Source organism: Fukomys damarensis, unplaced genomic scaffold (assembly GCF_012274545.1).
Source record: "Fukomys damarensis isolate Sample0158 unplaced genomic scaffold, DMR_v1.0_HiC HiC_scaffold_32, whole genome shotgun sequence".
NCBI classification, from domain to species: Eukaryota; Metazoa; Chordata; class Mammalia; order Rodentia; family Bathyergidae; genus Fukomys; species Fukomys damarensis.
Genome location: NW_022900944.1, coordinates 21179137 through 21199570, shown reverse-complemented (window position 1 = coordinate 21199570; position 20434 = coordinate 21179137). Strand labels below are relative to the sequence as shown.

The window sequence follows — 20434 nt, the reverse complement described above, 5'->3', positions numbered from 1 at the left end:
TTGGTACCAGGGATCCAACTGAGGTCCTTGCACTTGCAAGGCAGGCGTTGGAACCACTGAGCTAAATCCCAGGCTCATTGAACTTTTATTTAAAGTCTTCTCTCTGTTTTCTCCTCTTTTCTTTCTCTCACTACCCCAATACATTCTGGTCAGACCTTTGTGTCCCTTTTCTTCTCTAGGGTGAATGGGATTGTGAGCAAACAGGAATTGCACTTAGAAACACTTTGGATTCTCTGTCAAACTGCTCATGTTCATTACCATAATTTGCTTGGCTGAAAGAAATATTTTAATGTGAGAAAGCTCACAGCACATATACAGCCCACAATAAGGGACCTGCAAAAGCTTTAATTTTAAGAATACAATGCCTTGCCTGTTACTCTTCCTGTAGTAACTGTAAGGAAATACAGGGTTTTAACTAAGCTTCCAGCTGTTTATTATAGAGACTGTATTGAATGTACCTGCTAATCACTAGGTACATTGTAATCCACAATTACAATGTGTTTGTGTGCATAAGAGAGAAATAGGTTGAGAAAAATATTTTAAATACTTATATATTCTAGTAGACCTAGGGCACTCTTTTACAGTTGAAATCGTTCTGTTGATGCAAAGTGTTAGATGTTGTACCCTTTTAAATTTAGGATTCTTCCACTGTGGTTCCATTTCAGAGTTGGGTTGGTGAGGGTATTGAGGAGGTACCTTCACGTTCTGCTCATGGAAATTACAAGCTGTTCCCTGCAGACGGTCCTCTGAGTCCCTATACCCTGACAACAATATTTCGCCTTCTTGTTTCATGCAGGATGGAGAAAAGTGGGAAGATGGTCCTTGCAAGGTGTGTGAATGCCAGGGGGCGCAGGTCACTTGCTATGAGCCCTCTTGCCCACCGTGTCCAGTGGCCACCCTAGCCCTGGTGGTGCCAGGACAGTGCTGCCCACACTGCACTTCAGGTAGGTCTGTGCCCTTCGTGATGATTTTACTGGAAAAATTTGAGGCAAATTGTCTCATACTCCTCTTGTTCTTTTGTCACTCAACTGTGGGGATTTTGTTTGTTTCTTAATTTTCCTCACAAATAATTACTCTTAATCTTTGCCCATGTAATTACCAAATTCAGCTGATTGTGAATGTGTGACCTTGGGCAAATCATTGACCTCTGGCAAATCATTGACCTCTAAATATTAATTTTTAGTCTATAAAATATGCCTTATCTATCTTGAAAAATTATTGTGAGAATCAAATAACAAAATTCTGAAAATTTGTGAAGGCAAATCTGCCTTTTATTGAATAAAATACAAGACTATCGCCACAAAGATGACAGGGACATTCTCTTTATTTTTTTTTAAAGGTGAGTTGTTAAACAGATAGTTCCTTTTGGAGTTCTCAAATGGGATTTTAAAGTTTAAAGACTCATTAGTTTTCTCCAAAAGAAAATTTTATCTACTTGTTCTGCAACTCTGCTTTCAAATCACCTGGGGTTGAATTAGTTCCAGTTAATAATTGTTGGCAGGCATTGGAGTTGCTCTGGCTGAGCAGTAATTTGCCTGTGAGCAGAGTCTTTCTTGGAAAAGTGGCATTTTTTCCATTCATAGTTCATAATTAATTGTTTTCATCCATGAGCCACCATTTTCACATCGGCAGGTGCTCTTGTTGCACGTCCCTTATCTTGGCTAATCCAGTGTTTCACTGGAGAGTTTACTGAGGGCTAAACAAAATGACTTTATGGCTTAATTATGTTACTTTCACCAAAGTGGCTCTCTGAGCTTTGCAAAACAAACATTTAGCATATTATTGTATACTGAAATCAGATCTTTGACAAATTCAAAATCTGAAAATAGTCCTTTGCCAAGAATTACCCTGAAGTCAGTGATAATCCCAGTGACCAAAAATGAGATTAAAAATTCAAGAGAAAAAGAAGCAAACTGGCTGTAGTTTTTAAATGTAATAATAACTATTTATTTTTAAAATATTGTGAGTTTTTATGTCTGAACCTTTACTCTATGCCAAAGCTTAAGAAGAACATCTCAGATATCGTAAATTATTGATTCTGAGGATATCACATTTTGTGCGGGTGGTCAAGTCTGTTTCTGAGGTCCTTCCAGTGTTAATGAAGCTGTTCTTTTAGCATCCTTGGATTCTGTGTGATGTGTGTATAGTCTGGATTTTCTGTGAAGGCTGTGGAGACTCCCCACTGAGTTATTATTGTCTTTGTCCTTGATTTTAGTTCATTGCCACCCAGACTGCTTGACCTGCTCTCATTCTCCAGACCACTGTGACCTCTGCCAGGATCCCACAAAGTTGCTGAAGAGTGGACGGTGTGTGCACAGCTGTGGCTTGGGGTTTTACCGAGCTGGGAGTCTCTGTTTAGGTATGGCCCTGGTGGGTAACCTGGGGGTGGTGTGGGAGAGTGGTTAGAGAGACTCCTAACAGGTTATTATTCTCAAACTGAGGCTCAGTATTGTCAAGGAGAGTGCAGGAAATGCACAATGTCTGGATACCACCAGCAGGTCATAACATCACCTATAGGTTACTTGGCATCTGCACCTGCAGGTCTCTTTCTTCTAATGTTCCACAGATATTTCAATGCTTATGGAAGGTAGGTGATACAGAAATGTTTGCTAGGTCGTGATGGCTGGATTTGTTTCATTTTTACAGACTTTCTATGGTAGTAATATTGTTAGGATGCTTGACATTATGTATTAAAACACTCAGTTAATCCAGATAAAAATTTAGAAGTGACATAGACCTTCAGGATCATTTTACTAGAACTTTCCAGGTTTGCCTGTGGGAATCCTATGAGCAAGAGAAATGAGCTGACTTTCTCCAAATCACAGAGATGGTTGTTAACAGAGCTTATCTCTTAGGAATTACCAGGGCACCCAGACTAGGTTCACAGCCTTTGCAGAGTGTTTGTCCATCCAGGAAGGAGATCTTACCTGGGAGAGTGTGGCAGGGTTGGGGTCAGGTCTTACTTCCCCTTATCATTTACGAGGTTGAGTATCCATTTAGGAGTATACAGGTTTGTCTCCTGGCTGTGAGTATTTAACTGCTGTCTTGCTTAGTACTCTTATTTGTAAAGAGAAGTGACCCTAGTACTTTTCTGAGGATTATTGTAAGGACTAAGTGTATAAATACCTGTTAAATGTTAGAAGGGTGTCTAGGGTATAGATAGGGCTCACGAAGGCTTAGCTACTTTTGTTATTATTTTTGTAATTATTCTCCCTACTCTCTCTTGATTTATAACCTTTAATCTTTTTAAATTACTTCTATCTCAGCCATAAGGTATGGAGGAAAGGATCCAGAGGTGATTTTGCAAAAAGGTTGAGTGACAAAAGATAAAAATTATTAGATAAAAGAAAAGATCAGAGACTCCTGATCCAAACTACCTGGCTCAGAGGCCAATGTCGGGTGGCCTAGTTCCTTCACCTCCCTGAGCTCATCCCTCTCTGTAAATGTGGGATTAATGAGGCTCATAGGATAGCTGTGTGGATGAAATACATGCATTTCCATATATACAGCACCTGAGCAGTGCTTGACATGAATTGCGTGCTTTGTAAATGGTAGCTGCTAAAATTGTTCATTCTCTGTGACCCCAGATACTCAAGATGGGGCTCTGTTTTAGTCAACCATGAGTGGTGTGTGTACTAACCTCTCTCTCTCTACCCCGCCACCCCCACACCCTGGTCTGGAGCCAGCCTGCGAGCCACAGTGCTCCACCTGCACCAATGGACTTGAGTGCTCATCCTGCCAGCCTCCCCTGCTGATGGAGCAGGGACAGTGTGTGGCCACCTGCAGGGACGGCTTCTATCAAGATCACCATTCCTGTACAGGTAATTGCTGGCTAAGTCCCAGCAAGCTCGCCTACCCCCACCCTACCCAGAGATCAGCAGCTACCAGTCTATCAAACAGGAGAAGTGCTATAGTTTGAATGTGGCTTTTCCCTCAAAGGTTCATGCGCTGAGAACATAGCTCGCAGTGTAGTGGTGTTCAGGGGTGGAACCTTTAAAAGGTGAGCCTGGTGGAAGATTTTTATGTCGTGGGATCCTTGCTCTCATGAATGTGTTAATATTCTCTTTCTCTCTTTCTGGAGTTCTAGCCCTTGTGGTACTAGCTTAGTATCAGCCAAAGAATTATGAGCCAAATATACCTCTGTACTTAATAAGGTACCCAACCTCAGGTATTTTCTTTTTTTTTTTTTTTTTATTAAGTTTATTGGTACATTTAGGGATACAGTACAGTTACATTCATTGTTGGGATCATGTACCTTTACATGGCAAGTCTTGATTCTCATTTTTTTCCCCTTACCTCTGCCCTCCCTTCTCCCCCTCCTCCCCTCCCCATCTACAAACACTTTATTTTCATCTTTTCATTCTCTCACATTTTTTTCTTTTCCCTTTTTGTTCTTCCCCTACGTATCACACCTTCCCTACACCTTTAGCTCCTTTCCTCCCATTTCTAAATGTCAGTAATCTTATTAGAATCTTATGCATTGTTGCAGAATATTCACACCAGGGAACCTCAGGTATTTTCTTATAGCAACTAACTATGCTAAGACAAGAAGCAACTGAATAAGATTCCTGACACGATAAGAACTGTGGGTGAGCAAGGTGACACACATTGTTTTCATCATTTTCTTTAGTTATTCTAATATCTGTGTACTACTTTAGTAGATGGATATGCCTACTTTTTATTTTGTTTGTAATTAAGATGAGTCAAAATTCTTAAAATCGCAGTCATCTCCGAAGATGAGACTGATCATAACATAATGTGTTTATACTTGATCAGTTATTCGGTAGTGGTTATAATCATGTGTAAGTAAAAGAAAATGTATGAAGAATTTTTGAAGAGCAGAAGTGGAAGAGAATAGTGGTGAAAGCAAAGACCAAGGGCAGAGACAGATGTTTGTCTCCTGGAGGACAGAGTTGGATGTGTGCTGAACCCAAGGCCTGGTGCACGGAGGCAGGTGGGCCAGGGGAGGGTCCTGGCACTCACCAGGAAGCTGTGGTGGCCGCTGAGTGGGTGACTGCAAGAGTTGGAAGGTCACCGGTCGGGGGCTGCTGAGACAAGAAATGATTGAAAGATAGAGTTGATGTTTGCATTTTAAAAATCTTATTATAGTAAAATACACATTTCCAAGAACTATGGGATAAGAGTGTTTAAAGTAGGGGAAACAATATGAGGAGGATGGATGGCAATGTGTCTTTTACTGTAATTAACTGTTTTTAAAATTTAAGTATTCTCCGTATTTTTGATCATGCCTGATAGGCTCCTCTCTTGCAAGCCCTTCATGACCATTTCAGGAAAACCACTTGGAGGGAGGAGAAGGAAAGAGAATCAGTGTATGGTACTCATAGGAGTGCAGCTTGCAGGAGGTCCGAGGCCAGCCCAAGTAGGGGACAATCTCAGCTCTCTCTGTTGCCACTTGTGGTCAGCATCAGAGCCTAGGAGGTTGTGGAAATGATCAGGAAGGGAAACGAAAGGACTGTTTACACCCATAGAGTTATGAGAAGAGGGCCTGTTCTTTGACCAGTCCATGTTATGAAATATGGAAGTCAGGATGACATCTGAGTTTAGCTTGCGGGATCTTTGTGGACAACAAGCCTGTCTTCTCATGTCCATATCTCCAGGGTCACAGGCTGCACAGAAAGACCAGCACTGGCTTCAATGAGTGATGTGTAGGTGACTGAGTGAACATATTATCCCTTAGTGGTTCTTGAAGGACTAGTGTTTCCATAGAAATCTCAGTTGTAAAGAAAAAAAAAAAACTCTAGTGTTTAGCTTATTGTATTCTGTTTACCTGGTATTTTGGAGCAAGTCAAAGTTTGCAAGTATAAATGCTTCTACATGTGGCTAATGGTGGGGCAATTTAGGTAAAGTGCTGAAATTTCAATTTGATTGAATTATTGAATGTGTTCTATATCCTTTTCTTCTCTTCCATCAAAGGGACCTCCTGCTAACACTCTGGTGACAGATTTGCCTTTAAAATGGAATTAATCAGCCCTAGATTGTATTCCTCCCTCTGTAACACCTCCATCTCCTTCAGTAAACCCACACCATATATATTTACTTTGTAAGTTCTTTTCCTTTCTCTCATGCCCGGTGTTTTAATTGGTGATACTAATGCTGTTTTAGGGCATTTTGAAGTGGGTAATGTTTTATTTGATTACTGGTTTATGTAGCTGTCTGCTTCACATTCCATCCACATACACACATACAAACGCCTCTAGTAGAAAGTTGCTGGGAAAATTTGTTCGTTCTTCCTCCAGGGAATTAAAGCAATTTGCTTTAGTTCAGGTTGGTTGCATTTTTATGCATAAAATGAGGAGAGAGAGAGAGAGAGAGAGAGAGAGAGAGAGAGAGAGAACAAGAGGAGAGAAAGAAGAAGGAAGAGAAAGTGATCTTAAAAATTAAAGCTAGATTTTTTTATCAATTTCCATATACCCGCTTGATACTGAGACTGCCCAATTCATCTTTGCAAATAAGCTTTTCCAACACTGACTTTTTTTTTATAGCATTTGTGCTTGTGCCATTTTTGTTGACTTTGCCTGACCTTGAAAGTTGGTTAATCAGGGGGTGCTCATCCAATATGTGCTAAACTTTTCAAAAAGAAGCCAGCTATTTTATAATAACAACAGTTTTGCAGGATTGATTTTTTTTTTTTGGCAGGGCCATTTATGCTATGACAGGGATAATTCTCCACTTTATTGACCCATCAAAACCAAAAGAAGGTGAACACTGTGCTGAGGAAACTAACGGAAATCACCTGATTAATATTCATGCTCACTATGCTAAATCCAAGGCAGAGTAAAATAATACAGGAACCAAGTCGCACATAAACATGGCTCTTCCACAAACGTGAAGGAGCAGGTAAACCAGAGGGAGCAAAAGAAGACACTGAGCCCTGCCAAGAGTCTCACCCTTAGGGGCCCTTTCCAGTTTCCCTTTCCCCAGGAGTTTGATGGTATGCACACCCCCTCCCATGCATATAAATGTGTGCATCAACATTATTGTTATATCTCAGACTTTATTAAGTTAAATAATGCTATAGCGATTAACTGTAGCCTACCTTATATACCTCAAACCAGCCCCTGTTTCATTTCCCCTGCCTTCTCCAGTTTGGGAGCTTGGTGATTTGATCCCTTTACATTAAGGTTCAACATTACTCACTCTATATCAAGTGAAATTGGAAACATGCAGTATGTAGGTCATCTCTTCTTCTTTATCTGACTTAAGGTAAAGTGAAATATACTTTTCTCTGTTATGGAGAAGTAAATATTATAAACCTGGCTGAGATTTAAAATCTGTGGTTTGAGTGGAGGAATTGGGTTTGGCTCATCAGCTGATCATTTGAGGAAGTGCAGCACTGGTTCAGGCCAAGCACTCTAAACCTGCTATGGGCCCTGGCGTTGTGTCTCAGCAGGAGACTTGGCAAGCCTGAGTGGGCACCAACCAGGTAGGCTTCTTGGCACAGGTATTTGTGAAACTACAGTTCTGAAGATCTCAGTAGTCCAGACCCATCCTTATTCCGTTAAGCCAGCTGGTGCCCTCTGTGACTCACACAGCTCAGCCAAGAGCCAGAGCAGTGCTCCCATTTTCATCGCCAGGGCATACGTTTACTTTGGAAGCCCAGCACATTCCTAGCACTCTGCCTTCACCCCCTCTGCTCTTCTCTTTAAATCCTACACGTTTTACAGACAGACGTCTTTGGCATTCCACAGAAATTGTGGTCTCATACCGAACTGCTGACTGTAATGTGAAGGGGGCTCCCTGCTGCCTTTGACATTGCTGTCGCTTTCCTTCTGTTCAGGCAACAAACACTCAATGAACCTCTTCTTTGTAGTAGGTTCTTGCCAGGTCCCAGGGATACAGAGCAGTAAACCCAACAGCTTCCCTGTGCTGAGGAACTTTCTTCTTTAATGGGAGGAGAGCATCTCAGAAAGGAAACAAGAGAATTTCAGAGAGCTGTTGTTATCTGAGTTTATTCTAATCAGAGTTATATAGAAAAGTTTTAAATGGAAAATGGTGAGAAGTGGCTGGTTACTGAGGCAGAGCCATGTCGTTCTTCTGAATTGCACATAGTGCTGGGCACATCTAAGGCATTCTGGAATACATTTTTTAAAATGTTTAATGTATTAGTACATTTTTATAGTACATAATGTTTACATTTCTGTGTGAAGTTGGTACACGTACATAACATCCCACTTCTTTTTTCATCCATTCTCCCTTCTCTCCCTCCATCTTTGGTCCCCTACCCCTTTGAGATCACTGTATCTCCCTACTTCCTATTACTTATCATTCATACTGCTCTTAATTTTTGCTCTGTGTTTCTCATATTTTGATTGAATCAAATGTGATGTGCATGGCATGTAGAAGGACAGGAGAGTACAGGTCTGGCTTTAGCTTACAGGTGACCCATCTTCCCTTTAACTTCTATTATTCATTCTTCCTCAGCAGTTCCTACCTAGTTGTGGCCCTGGGAAAATTAGAGAATCCCTGTTCCCCTATACCCCTTTTTCCTCCGATGTTCCTTTCTGTAGAGTTGGGTGCCTGATGAGTGCTAGGAGGAAGACTTAATAAAGTATCAGTGGGACTTGGGTAAGCCTGGGGAGTTTTTAAGCCATTGGTAGGGAACAGGACCACCATTCCGGAAAGTATGTTTCTTGAGGAAACTCAGCCCAGTGCAGCAGCTAACAATGGTCTTCCAAATCCACTCTCTTTCTGGATGTTTATGCACTGGATAAATGGAGAGATGAAGGAAAAAAGCAGCTGGTGACATTTTGCCTGGAACCTTTGCTTTACCACAAGATGGGCAGTGTTGGGCATTGGCCTGTGCTACTCATGGACCTTTGCTATATGTGCCAGAGGACAGAGGAGACAACAAAAGAATCATATAACAATGGAAAGAGCCTGCTTCTAGTGCAGGAGAGTTCATCTTCCAGACAGATCCCATCCATCCTGACAAATCCCAGCACCCCCAAATATTTCAGCAGGGGATCAGAAACTAGTGACGAGTCTTCTGGTTTTCTGCCCGGTTTCTAGGGTTCCCAGTCACTTTAGCTCGACTGCGTGGCATCTGTTCTCACTCTTCCCACACCCTCCTGCACCACTCTCTGCCCCGCCTGCCCCTCACAGTCCTTAGTTATTGCCTCTGTGATCTCAGCTGCTGCCCCCAGCAGCCAGGAAGTCTGAGCATTGCCTCATCAAAGGCTTCACTGTGGCAGGTAATTCTTCTTTGGGCTCTAGTTTCTATAGACAGACAGACGTAGCTAAAGAAGTCAATAGCCATTTAATGATTTCATGAACAGGGCCCAGGGTGCAGGATTGAGGAGGGGACACAGGGAGGCCCAGCAGCTGCAGGTCACCATGGTCACCATGGATGAAGGGAAGCTTAGAAGCTAGGTACAGGGTCATTGCATTTACACAGCATTGGAGCGTACTCATGTAGGTTTAGGAGCTCAGGGAGGTGGGCAAGATATGGAGAGGGCAACTGAGAATGTTCCTGGTGAGCTAAATGTCTCCCTGTATCCTCTGACTTATGATCTAATAAAATGTCAGCTTACATGTTAAATTCCCCTACACATAGGCCTACCAACACCTCTAGCCAGGATATCATTCCTTTGGTTCAAGCTCTGGGTCTAGAGAAGACCACAGAAAATTCAAATATGTTACCCAATACCAGAAAGTCATTCAGCTGTATCCCAAGTGTGGTTAATATATAATAAACTAGCTATTTACCTAGCATGAGCCCTAAGGAAGAGGAGTACTGTTCCTCTTCCTTTTGGTGATTTTCCCCTTAAATACCAAATGAATTCATCCTTATTCCAAAAATTAATTTGATAAAGGCAATGAAATGTAAGGTAAATGGAAGGAGAGGAGGGAAGGGGACATAAAAAGACTTAAGAGATGTTATGTATATTTACCCACTCCCTCTGATGAGTGTAATCATTGTGCACTACAAACATGTACTAGTAAAAATTTAAATTTAAAAAAATGAATATATAAAGAGGCCTAATAAAGGGCCATAAAGATGAATTGCTAAAAAGCAAAACAGCTAAAATTCCCAATTCAAGCTCCCCTAAATCACTTCTGTTAGTATTTTGGTGTCTGTCTTCTTGATTTATGAATATGTCCTTGTTTATGTGTCTATACTGGTGCACACCTTTATTTTTCCAATACAAAATCCCACTCCTTGTGAGTTTGTTTCTTACTTTACCTATGTTAACCCTGTACAACATCTGGTTTTAAAGCTGTTGTATAACTTTCTATCTCTGGCCACACAGTCATCACTTAGCCAATCTGCTATCGTTTGATACTTGTTCCTAACCAATCCTTATCTTAAATCACCACGAGGTAAACATTTTTAGTAGAAATTTTTTTTTATTAAATAGACTGTAATTGTGGGTCCAAGTGTATATATGTACATTTTTAAGCTTTCTGATACATTTTTGCACTTTGATCTTCTTTTTAAAAAGTTGCATTTATTTACATGCTTACCAGAAATATATGAGTGCCTACTTGCCACCATTCTTGTCAGTACTGGGTGTGACAGTTCTTTTTAAATGTGTCGATGTGATTTGTGCAAAATGGAATCTTATTTAATGTTTTTCTTTTATTTATTTTTGGGGCTCACGAGATAAGTTGAGTCCATCAGATTTGCCAGTGCCTGGCTATTCTCTGGCTCATCTGTCTGTCCATCTATCTGTTTCTTTTGTTCTTATGTCCTATTCTCACTCCCCTTCTCCCCAGCTCCCCACTTAGTAATTATTCTAATGCAGTTTAATGTGTGTTTTTTTTATTGGGTAGCTCCTTCTAAAAATGGTTTACCAGTTAAACCTTACCAGGTTCTGGGTTGCTCGCTTCTCCTTCTCCTTCTGGAGTTGAGCGTTCCGATTCTTCTCATTGTGAACAAAGAGTTGAATGAAACAAGCAAAGAGCATTGACATAGTTTATTTGAAAAAGTGAAAATGAAGAGTGAGCAAGAAACTGGCTCTGCAGAAAGATCTTAGACTGAATATAAGAGGAAGAAGCAGGATAAAATTACACCCTGCAGGACATAGGGCAGGAAGATACTGTGAGAAAAGCCAGCAGAGCAAGATCTTAGTGTCTGTACCCTTTTACACTGTCTAAATCTATAGGAACTTCTACAGCCTTGAGAATTTCTACATTGAGGTGCTGAGAGGCAGTGCCGTGATCCCAGGCCTCAGGCCTACGTCAGATCTAGGACATACTATTGAAAACCTACTAGAGTCCTTGGAAGAAGTCCATATGCAGTGCTTTGGGAACTGTTTTGCACACATTTTCGTGGATCTTGTTACTAACAGGTCACACCCACTTCCCCAGATAGTTTTGCCATGACCTAATCTCCCATTTTATGTGTGTGCACACGCATGTGTGCTCTTTCAATCTTTTGTATACATGTAAATATTCATAAATATTACTGGAGTAAAAAGATCAAAATGGTAATTGTTCAGAGGTCCATAGAATTTCTTTTAAATTTGTGTGACATTTGTGTCTCTTAGGCAACTAACCTTATCCTCTTGTGGAGTTGTGGATTGTGGGATCTGGGGGGTCAGTAAAGGGATGGGAGAGTGAGAAATGGTCTTCTTGGCATCTGAGCCTCACTGAGCTATCTATTTTCCATTATTTTGTTGTTGTTGGTAGTATACTGGGAATTGAACCCACTGCTTTACATATGCTAGGCAAGCTGCCAAGGAGCTACTGTTCCCAGACCTCTTTTGAGCCTTTGATGGAGAAGCAGGGTCTGTTTAAATTGCCCAGGCTGGCCTCAAACTTGAGACCTCCTGCTTCAGCCTTCCAGCTAGCTGGGATTACAGGCCATCATACCCAGCTCCCAACCACTTTCCAAAGGGCTTTTGTTGTTTAGTAGAGATTGCAAGAAAAGAGCTTTTCAGGTCTCTGGGAAAGTCCTGATCCCCTTTATATACCTGCTGCCAAATTCCTTGAGGGCTCCATTTCTTACCTTCCCAAAGTCTTTTCTACCTTCTACCTTGAGTTGCACTTTAATTTTCTCTCTAAACCACTTTGCTTTTGACACGTTGAGACAAGATTTGCCAGGTCTTTCTTAAGCCATCATACTACTTTCTCTGACATTTCAAATGTGTCAGCTTCTTCTGTCCTCATAATTCAGGTGAAACAAATGTTATTCCCATGCTACAGGCTGCAAAGCAAGCAATGGTGAAATTGGTTTAAGATAGAAAAAATCTTGACCCAACAAGAGATTTTTATTGAAACTACCTGTTACCTGGTGATCCATAACCCTAGGTGATCCTCCCTCATCATCTGTGAGGTGAATGTGACAGAGTAGAAGCAGAACACAGAAGTTTGGCTTGAGTGCGGAGCTCTGCTGATGCCAGAAATTCTGGCTGCAGCTGTGTGGTTGTGAGTTCCAAGTCCCTAAATTGTAGCATTTTGGAAAAATCAGAACTGTAGCTTCAGTGATAATCCAAGAAGACCTAAAGGGCAAGCATGCTAATTCTCTGACACCTCTCATCCAGAGGCCCCTTTTCTTTCCTGGGTGAACAGTTGCCCTGAAGGCAGAGCCCATAAGTAATCTGGTCCTCTGCCTCCGCCCAGAAAGGATTCCTGCAAAACAAGAAGTTGTCTTCAGATATATTTCTAAATCATCAAGTGTGAAAAGTTTCTTATTTTCAAAGTAGGGTTTCAGTATAGAGCTGACAAAAGACAAGTAATCTCTTTCTTTTCATTTTTGAAATAAATTGCTTGACAAGTCAACACATGTCTTGCGACGTTGTAGAAAAGCCAAGGGCCTGACCACATAAATGATAAGAAGATGGCTTTCCCTTACTCTTTTAAAAATTTATTGTCTCAATTTTCATAATGTACTATTCAAACCCCGAATGATCTAAAATGTATCCCTAAGAGCCTAAGAGAAAAGGAAAGTGACCTTTTACTTTTCTTAGTAATCCAAATGGAATAAAGGCCACATGTAACATAAGCCTGCAAAAGGAGATAATCTGCAAAGCATATGTTCAGCGTTAGCAGTTAGAAATTAATTGTAAAACACAGCAGGCATGTGTCACCCTGTGAAATGACAGCACATTATAGTCTGGGTTGAAATGGAATCCCTGCTGCCTCGTGCCTGCCACAGAACATGTCTGTTGGGCATGGAGAACTCAGAAGGTCTAGTCTGGACCTGTATCACATTGGGTACTCTGGAGTTTCGTCACCAGAAGCACAGCTAGACATCAGCCCTTTCAGAGTACATTTTGTAGCCTCCGGTTCATGTATCTTAAGTTGTTGTATGTTAAGACTGTGACTTTGTGGTTAGCTGTTTCCAAGTAGAAGGTAACTGACAGGATGAATTTAACCAGTGAGTGCATTCAGTTAGCATATATTTAGCGAGTACTTTTTATGCTGGGCACTGAGGGCTTAATGTGACTAAGGCATACCCCACCCCCAATTTGGAAAGCTGCTTTATTCCACTGAAGGAGATTGATTTGTAATAGCATAGATAGTGCAACTGAATGAATACTGTGCTGCAGGAACATAGAGAAAGGAGTAAGGAACTTTGTTTGGACAAGTTCAGCAGAGCTCTTCAAAAGTGGTGACGACTTAGGCCTCTGAAGTGTCAGCAGGATTATACAGGCTGGGTAAGGAAGCAGAGGCCAGTGCCAGCCAAGTGAGTCCTGCATGGGGCCTCTGGGGACCAAGAACAGCCACGTGGCATCTTAGGGCACCCTGCTTCATGTGGGGGAAGAAGCAGAAGACGGGGCCAGGAATTACCCAGTGAGGACTATGAGTGCTTGAACTGATCCACCACACCAAGGGTGATGTTAAAAATACTTAATAACCATAGATTCAGAGTTCTGCAGGACAGACTCTCTGCTGAACCAGATCTTTTGTTTTTATCATAGATATTATCTTTTTAAAATTTTTTATCTTTATTAAGTTTATTGGTACATTTTAGGTATACCATAGTCACATTCATCATTGGGATGTTCTACCTTTACATGACTTATCTTGGTACTTACTTTCCCCCATTCCTCAGCCCTCCCTTCACTCGCTCCACCCTTCCTTGTTTACAAAGACATTGTTTCAGGCCAGGGATTTAGCTCAGCAGCACCATGCCTGCCTGGCAAGTGCAAGGTCCTGAGTTTGATCCCTGGTACCAAAAAATAAATAAATAAATAAAAGACATTGTTTCCATGTTTTTGCTTTTCACATATTTTTGCTTTTCCCTTCTTACCTTTCCCTACCCCTCCCACTTCCTCTACTCTTTTAGCCCTTTTCTTCCTATTACACAATATCAATTCCACATTTTGATCCTTATTTACACTTTTAGTTTTTCACACCAGAGAAACTATGTGGTATTTATACATTTTTGACTTATTAATTTCACTTAAGAGTATGGCCTCAATGTGTATCCACTTAGCTATAAGTATCTCTAGTTTCTCATTCTTTATAGCTGAGTGGTACTCCATTTTATGAAAAAAAAACACATCTTCTTTATCCAGTCTCCAATTGATGGGGCAATTGGGCTGTTTCCAAGTTTTAGCTATTACAAACTGTGCCGCTATAAACATGGGTGAGTGTATATTACTATGATATGATCCTTTTAACTCTTTTGGGAAGATACCCAGCGGAGGAATAGCTGGTTCATATGGGACTTCTAATCCTAGTTGCTTGAGGTATCTTCATACTGAGAAAAGTAAAAGGTTACTCTCCTTTTCTCTTATCTCCACAGTGGTTGAACCAGTCTGCACTCCCACCAACAGTGGAGAAGGGTTCCTATCTCCCCACAACCCCACCAGCATTTGTTATTGTTTGATTTCTTGATAGCAGCCATTCTCTCGGGTGAGGTGAAATCTCAGTGTTGCTTTCATCTGCATCTCTTGAGTGACCAATGATGTTGAACATTTTTTCATATGTTTATTTACTGCTTTTACTTCTTTGTCTGAGAAATGTCTGTTCATTTCAGATGCCCATTTTTGAATTGGATCTTCATATTTGGGTGGCCTGATTTTTTTTTTTTTTTTGTCTGAGGAACAGCTGGTAAAAAATTTTCCTACACTGTGGGTTGTCTCTTAACTCTGCTTGTGATTTCTCTGGCTGAGCCAGATCTTTTGCTTACCTGGACCATGGTATGAACCAGGTCCCTCTGGAAACATCAGACAATCAGAGAAGGGACCTAGGGTAACAGACCTGTTGGGAGGGATTTTCCTGCTTTAACATCCTGTGTAGCTGAGGGTCTGCTCAGCCATGGGGTCAGCCACTGAAAAGAACCAGGGAGCTGGGTTTTCATTTCTCATCTCCTCTAGTCCCCACCAGACAAAGAGGATTTTTTTTTTTTTACCCTAAAGATATCTTGAGTTAACTACCCTCTCCTTTCTCTATTGTCAGAATGAACTCAAAGAGCAAAGCTGATTATTCCACTGCCCTCATTAAAAATCTTCCATGGGCCAAGGTCCTTACTTGACCTTGTGATCTGGCCTGTGCTGTCTCTCTGGCCTCTCTTGCCATCACTGTACCCTCGGGTGCTTGCTCCTCAGTGCAGTTTGCCCAGGCCCCAGGGTGCCAGGTGATGGGGTGTGTCCAGCTCCTCATAGCAGGCCCAGGTAATGGTTTTCCTGTGGCTAAGTAGCAAGGCCATAGGCCAGCACCACACCTCGTGTATGGGACCATAAACCATATTCTGTTGCCGGTTGATAAGTCTGCCTGATGTTCCTTTGTAGAGTCAAATTTGGGTTTTGAGTTTTGTTGGTCAGATAGCAACTTTGGATCCACTCAAAAGTCTTGAACAGTGACTGACACTTCAGAGGATGGCCAAGGACAGGAAGGGAGGGTAGCGGATAAACAAATGACATTTTTGTGTGTGTGTTAAGGGTTGAATTTGATGCTAAGATATTTGCTTCCATGTCTTTAGTTAAAGCATAGTGCCAGGGACTCGTCCTAAATATGACCAGTATTTTCAAGAAACCTTTATAAAATATGAATTAGGAATTAAGTATAAAGGAAGTCACAGAAGAAATGTTTTTTAAAGCACCAAGCAGCGTGCTCGGCACAGAGTTCACAAAGTAGAAATGGGCTGTGCCTCAGGAAGCTGACACCTCAGGACAGAAGCAGATGATAAACAAGGAGACTTGTCTCCATCTCTCCTCCCTGCCCCACTAGTCCATGCCTTCACCATCACCCATCAGGGACACACAGTAGACTCTGAGATGGTCCCTGCTCCACACACACCTCACAGCCTGTCTCTGTGCCTACCAGAGAGAGCTCTGGAAGGTCTAAATAAGAGCTCCTGTGGATCTTGCACAAACCTGTTCATGACTTCTCACCGTAATTAGGATAAAAACTCTCGATCCCCTCCTTGGTCTCCAAAGTCAGTTTTGATAAGGCCCCTACCTGCAGCTCTAACCATGACCGTTCTGCTGTGCTCTGCATGTCTCAGCACCCAGCCTCAGAGTGGCCTTCATCTCCCTAAACACTATGCTCCTGCCCTCCTCGTCTTTCTCTTTTTTTTTCCTCTCCTCTTCCTCTTCCTCCCCCTCCTTTTCCCTTTCTTTTGTAGTCCTGGGAACGTACTCTGATGCTAAACTGCATTTCTTAGCCCTTTTTTGAAAATTTTATTTTGAGATACAGTCTTACTAAGTAGCCCAGACTGGCCTCAAATTTGCCATCCTCCTGCCTCAGACTCTGAGTAGCTGAGGTTATATGCACCCCCATGCCTGGCACCCTTCCGTTCTCAGCAGCATTGCCTGTGCTCTCCTCTGATGTTTCCTGGGCTGGCCAGTTTCCTTCAGATGTGTCTGAAGTGGGTCCCATCTCTCCCACTACTGTTAGTCTTTATTGCAGAGCAGTCCTAGTACTTAAAACAATTTGTAATTATCTTTAAATTTGCTTGGGAGAAAAGCTGTCTGAAATTAAGACTTTCTCTGGAAATTTGGAACTTAGGGAAGAGGATTGGATCTTGAAGTTGCAAGGTAGGCATTCTTCCTTGTGCCTCCAAGGGGTACCCAGTGAAATCACAAAGGTATGATTACCAAGCCATTTGCAAACAGCAGTCTTTCCTCCAGCCAATTTTGATCAGAATCAGTGCCTCTGCAACATAAGTTGTGCTCCATTGTGAAGTAAATATTTTTTAAATTAGGCTGTACTAATGAAAACATAGGTGGCATTAGTTATAAAGATAGCTAGTCAAATCTGTCAGTTATTTACGATAAGGTTCTCTTTGCAGAAGTGCTAAGCTGAAGAGCAAGCATGAATAATAAAAATCAAATGCTAGAGGGAAAAATGTTTTAGAATCTGAGGGAACCGTTTTTGATCTTGAGCAACAAACATTCAGTTAGAAACTGAAGGGAATGGAGAAAACCAGGGTCAGAGTCCTCAAGATACATGTGTAGGGCAGATGCTGTGGGGGCAGTGGGACTGGCGGAAGATAGGAAGAGAGTGGTGGGGAAGGAAGGGAGGTGGGAGAGATCAAGTCACATTAGGTCCTTGGAAGATGTGACCATGCGCTGGTGTGGGTGGTGTCCCTCCTCAGCTGTTCCTGTGGTGTGGAGGCAAGAAGTGGCTATCCTCGCCATGCTTTGTTGTGTGATTACAAAAGGCAAGGGGATAGAGGGCCGTATGATTTCATTAGCGAGTCCATTTTTGTCTAGAAAATTGTAATGTTTTCCCCTGTGAGTCCCGTGCCTCAAAAGCCACTACATTTCTTCTCCAAATCACTTGGCTACAATTGGCTGCAATTGTCCTCCTGGCCACCCAAGGATGGGGGAGACGTTTCTCCCCAGGCTACCCAAGCACATAGCAGTGGAGAACTGAGTTGCCAACCAGTATCCTCCCTGTGGATTCTGCAGCCCGTGGAAGAGTGGCAGGGAGCCACTCACTGTGGGTTACTCACTGGCTTTCTCTTTACCTGCAGCATGTCACCCATCCTGTGCGGGCTGCTCAGGCCCCACCGAGAAGCACTGTGTGGCCTGCAGAGACCCCCTGCAAGTGCTGAGACATGGTAGCTGTGAAAACAGCTGTGGCGACGGCTTCTATGACAGGAAGGGTACCTGTGTGGGTAAGTGCCTGGCAGGATATACCCCAGCCTCCCTAGTATTTGTGTCAGAGCCCTGATACCCACGGTTCTTTCACACAGCAGATACAAGGATGGCTGTGAACATGGACTTTGCCTTCGTAGTTTAAGACACCATTACACCAGGAGGATCACACAGCAGATGGAGATGGTGGAGCCCAGGCTGCCTGCCTGGGACCTACATTCCAGGGAATGGGGCTGCTGCTCAGGCCCAGCTGTCCTCAAATCCCAAATGATTCATCCACACCTGACCGCCTTCTGAATATATAGTACATGGGGATAGAAACAAGGCAGCCAAGAGCAAACGTGTCCTTGGTGTGGGTTCCCCTGCCTTTAAGCAGTTATCATCTGTTGTACCTTTAATACCCACTCCATAACACTAAGAATTATTCCAGCATAGAGCATCCTTGTGCCAGGGATAGTGAGCCGTGGGAGGCAGGAAAGTATGGGTGAAGGTGTGGCTGTGGGCAAGTTACTTACTCTCTCTTCCTGTCAGTTTCCTGTGTGTGAAATGAAGCTAATTAGTGACCTGTTATAGACAGAATTATGACCCCAAAGATGTCCCTCTTCAATTCTCGAACCCTTTAAGTGTGCTACTGGCAAAAAGGGCTTTGCTGGTGTGACTAAGGTCAGATGCTGGGATGGGGAGATTATCCTCGATTATAGGGGGTAAATCCTGGGTAATCACAGGATTCTTACATGAGTTAGGCAGCAGGAGGTGCTGCCCCCCTTACAACTTGGAGAAGCAAATGAAGTAAAGGGATTCTCTGGAGCTTCCAGGAGGGATGCCGCCCCACTGACACCTTGATATGAGAACTTCCCACTTCTAGAACTATAAAGTAACAAATCTTTGTTATTCATTTTAACCTAAAGAATTGTCATTTGTTACGGCAGCAATAGGAAACTAATGTGCCCACATCCAACTCAGAAGGCTGTTGAGAGAACTGAGCTAAAATACGCAAAGCACTTAGAACATTGCCAGGTGCAGAGTAAGTGTTAGTGTGTGGGGTTGAATCCCTACAACAACTTCCTGAGAGGGATGTTACCACTCCCATTTTTCGGAGGAGGAAGCAGAGAGGGTAAGAAGTTTGCCTCTGGTCACAGACCTAAAAAAGGGCAAAGTGAGATTCAAGCTTAGGTCTCCTGGTGCTGGATCATAAAGGTCCCTGAGTCTCTGGGCCACTCCGCTGCTCACGGCAGTGTGATTTTGCCTCATGCACACACCTTTGCCTGATTTTCCCCTCTTTGCTCCCCACTCCCCTTCCTTTTTGGTTCCTTCTTCTTGTCCTCCTGTCAGCCTGTAGATGAACTGGCCACCCCTGGGACACTGCTGAGTCTGAAGGTAGCATCCTGACAGTAAAAACAGCAAGGTTTGGGTTGGGTTTACCATTGTGGTCATGCCATGGTGTTTTGTGTTTTTTTTTATTCATAACTGAGTCCACTGAATCAATGACATAAAACTTACTTGAGATATTGTTCTCATTTTGTTCACTGAGTGGGGCAGCAGCACAAACAAGATGTTCTCTGGGGCTTGACAGATCCACTTTTCTTAGGGAAGAGAGGACCCTTGGCAGCTGCTTGGTGTAAAGCTGTACAGGGATCCATCCACTTTGCTGGTGTGAAGAATCTCTCGGAGTATGGAGGAGTCACAGGTGGCCTTTGTAAGGATTCTGGAGAGGACATGTCAAGAAAGGCCAGGCTGCCATTAGCCTGAGCATGTTCATCTTTTTCTACCAGCATCACTTTACTGCTCATTTAAGCCAGATATATTCTCTAAAGTTCAATAGATGTCAATTTTGCACTAATCCAAAGGCCTAAAGGCATTCACCCTTTTAGTCCACAGGAGGCTGGATTCTGTCACTGAGAAAGGAGCCCCATGACCCTGACCTGTTAGTGAGACTTGCTTGCTGTTATCTGGACTGAGGAAGCAACTATTGCTGGTGTTTAAAAGGACAGATGGTGTGAGCTTCGGGTATTACAGATGGGAATCTTCCTGGGCCCAAAGGTTAAGTGGGGAAACCAGAGTTCCTCACAGCCTAGAAGAAAAAAAAAAAAAAAAAAAAAAAGGGGCAAAATCTGTAAGTTGCCCAGGCGCTCCCCAGAGTGCTGGGGTTTTAGACATCTGCCGCTATGCCCAGCTTCCTATGTGTTTTAAATTACTGCATATTGGTTATACAAATGAATGGGTGCCATGTGGGCAGATTCACAGATACACATAACAATATCTGTATACATTTTAGAAAGTGTCAAGAAGAAAACTTCCAGATAGGAGGATGGACCGTGGCTAATATTAATCAGCCAACTCATCAATTTATCAACGAGTAATTACTGAACCTATCACATACTTAGTATCATGCAGGAGTTTGCGATGCCATTGCCATG

The 20434-nt window shown here is 42.5% G+C and overlaps 1 protein-coding gene across 1 annotated transcript in view; it reads left to right on the top strand.

The window, feature by feature from the left end:
• Positions 1-20434, top strand: part of Fras1 (Fraser extracellular matrix complex subunit 1) — a 406016-nt gene that overhangs the window by 183124 nt on the left and 202458 nt on the right. Inside the window, exons 12-15 of the mRNA XM_010628378.1 lie at positions 797-944; positions 2216-2359; positions 3687-3821; positions 17894-18037. Of these exons, the coding sequence (XP_010626680.1) occupies positions 797-944; positions 2216-2359; positions 3687-3821; positions 17894-18037 (571 nt within the window). The remainder of the gene's footprint in view (positions 1-796; positions 945-2215; positions 2360-3686; positions 3822-17893; positions 18038-20434) is intronic.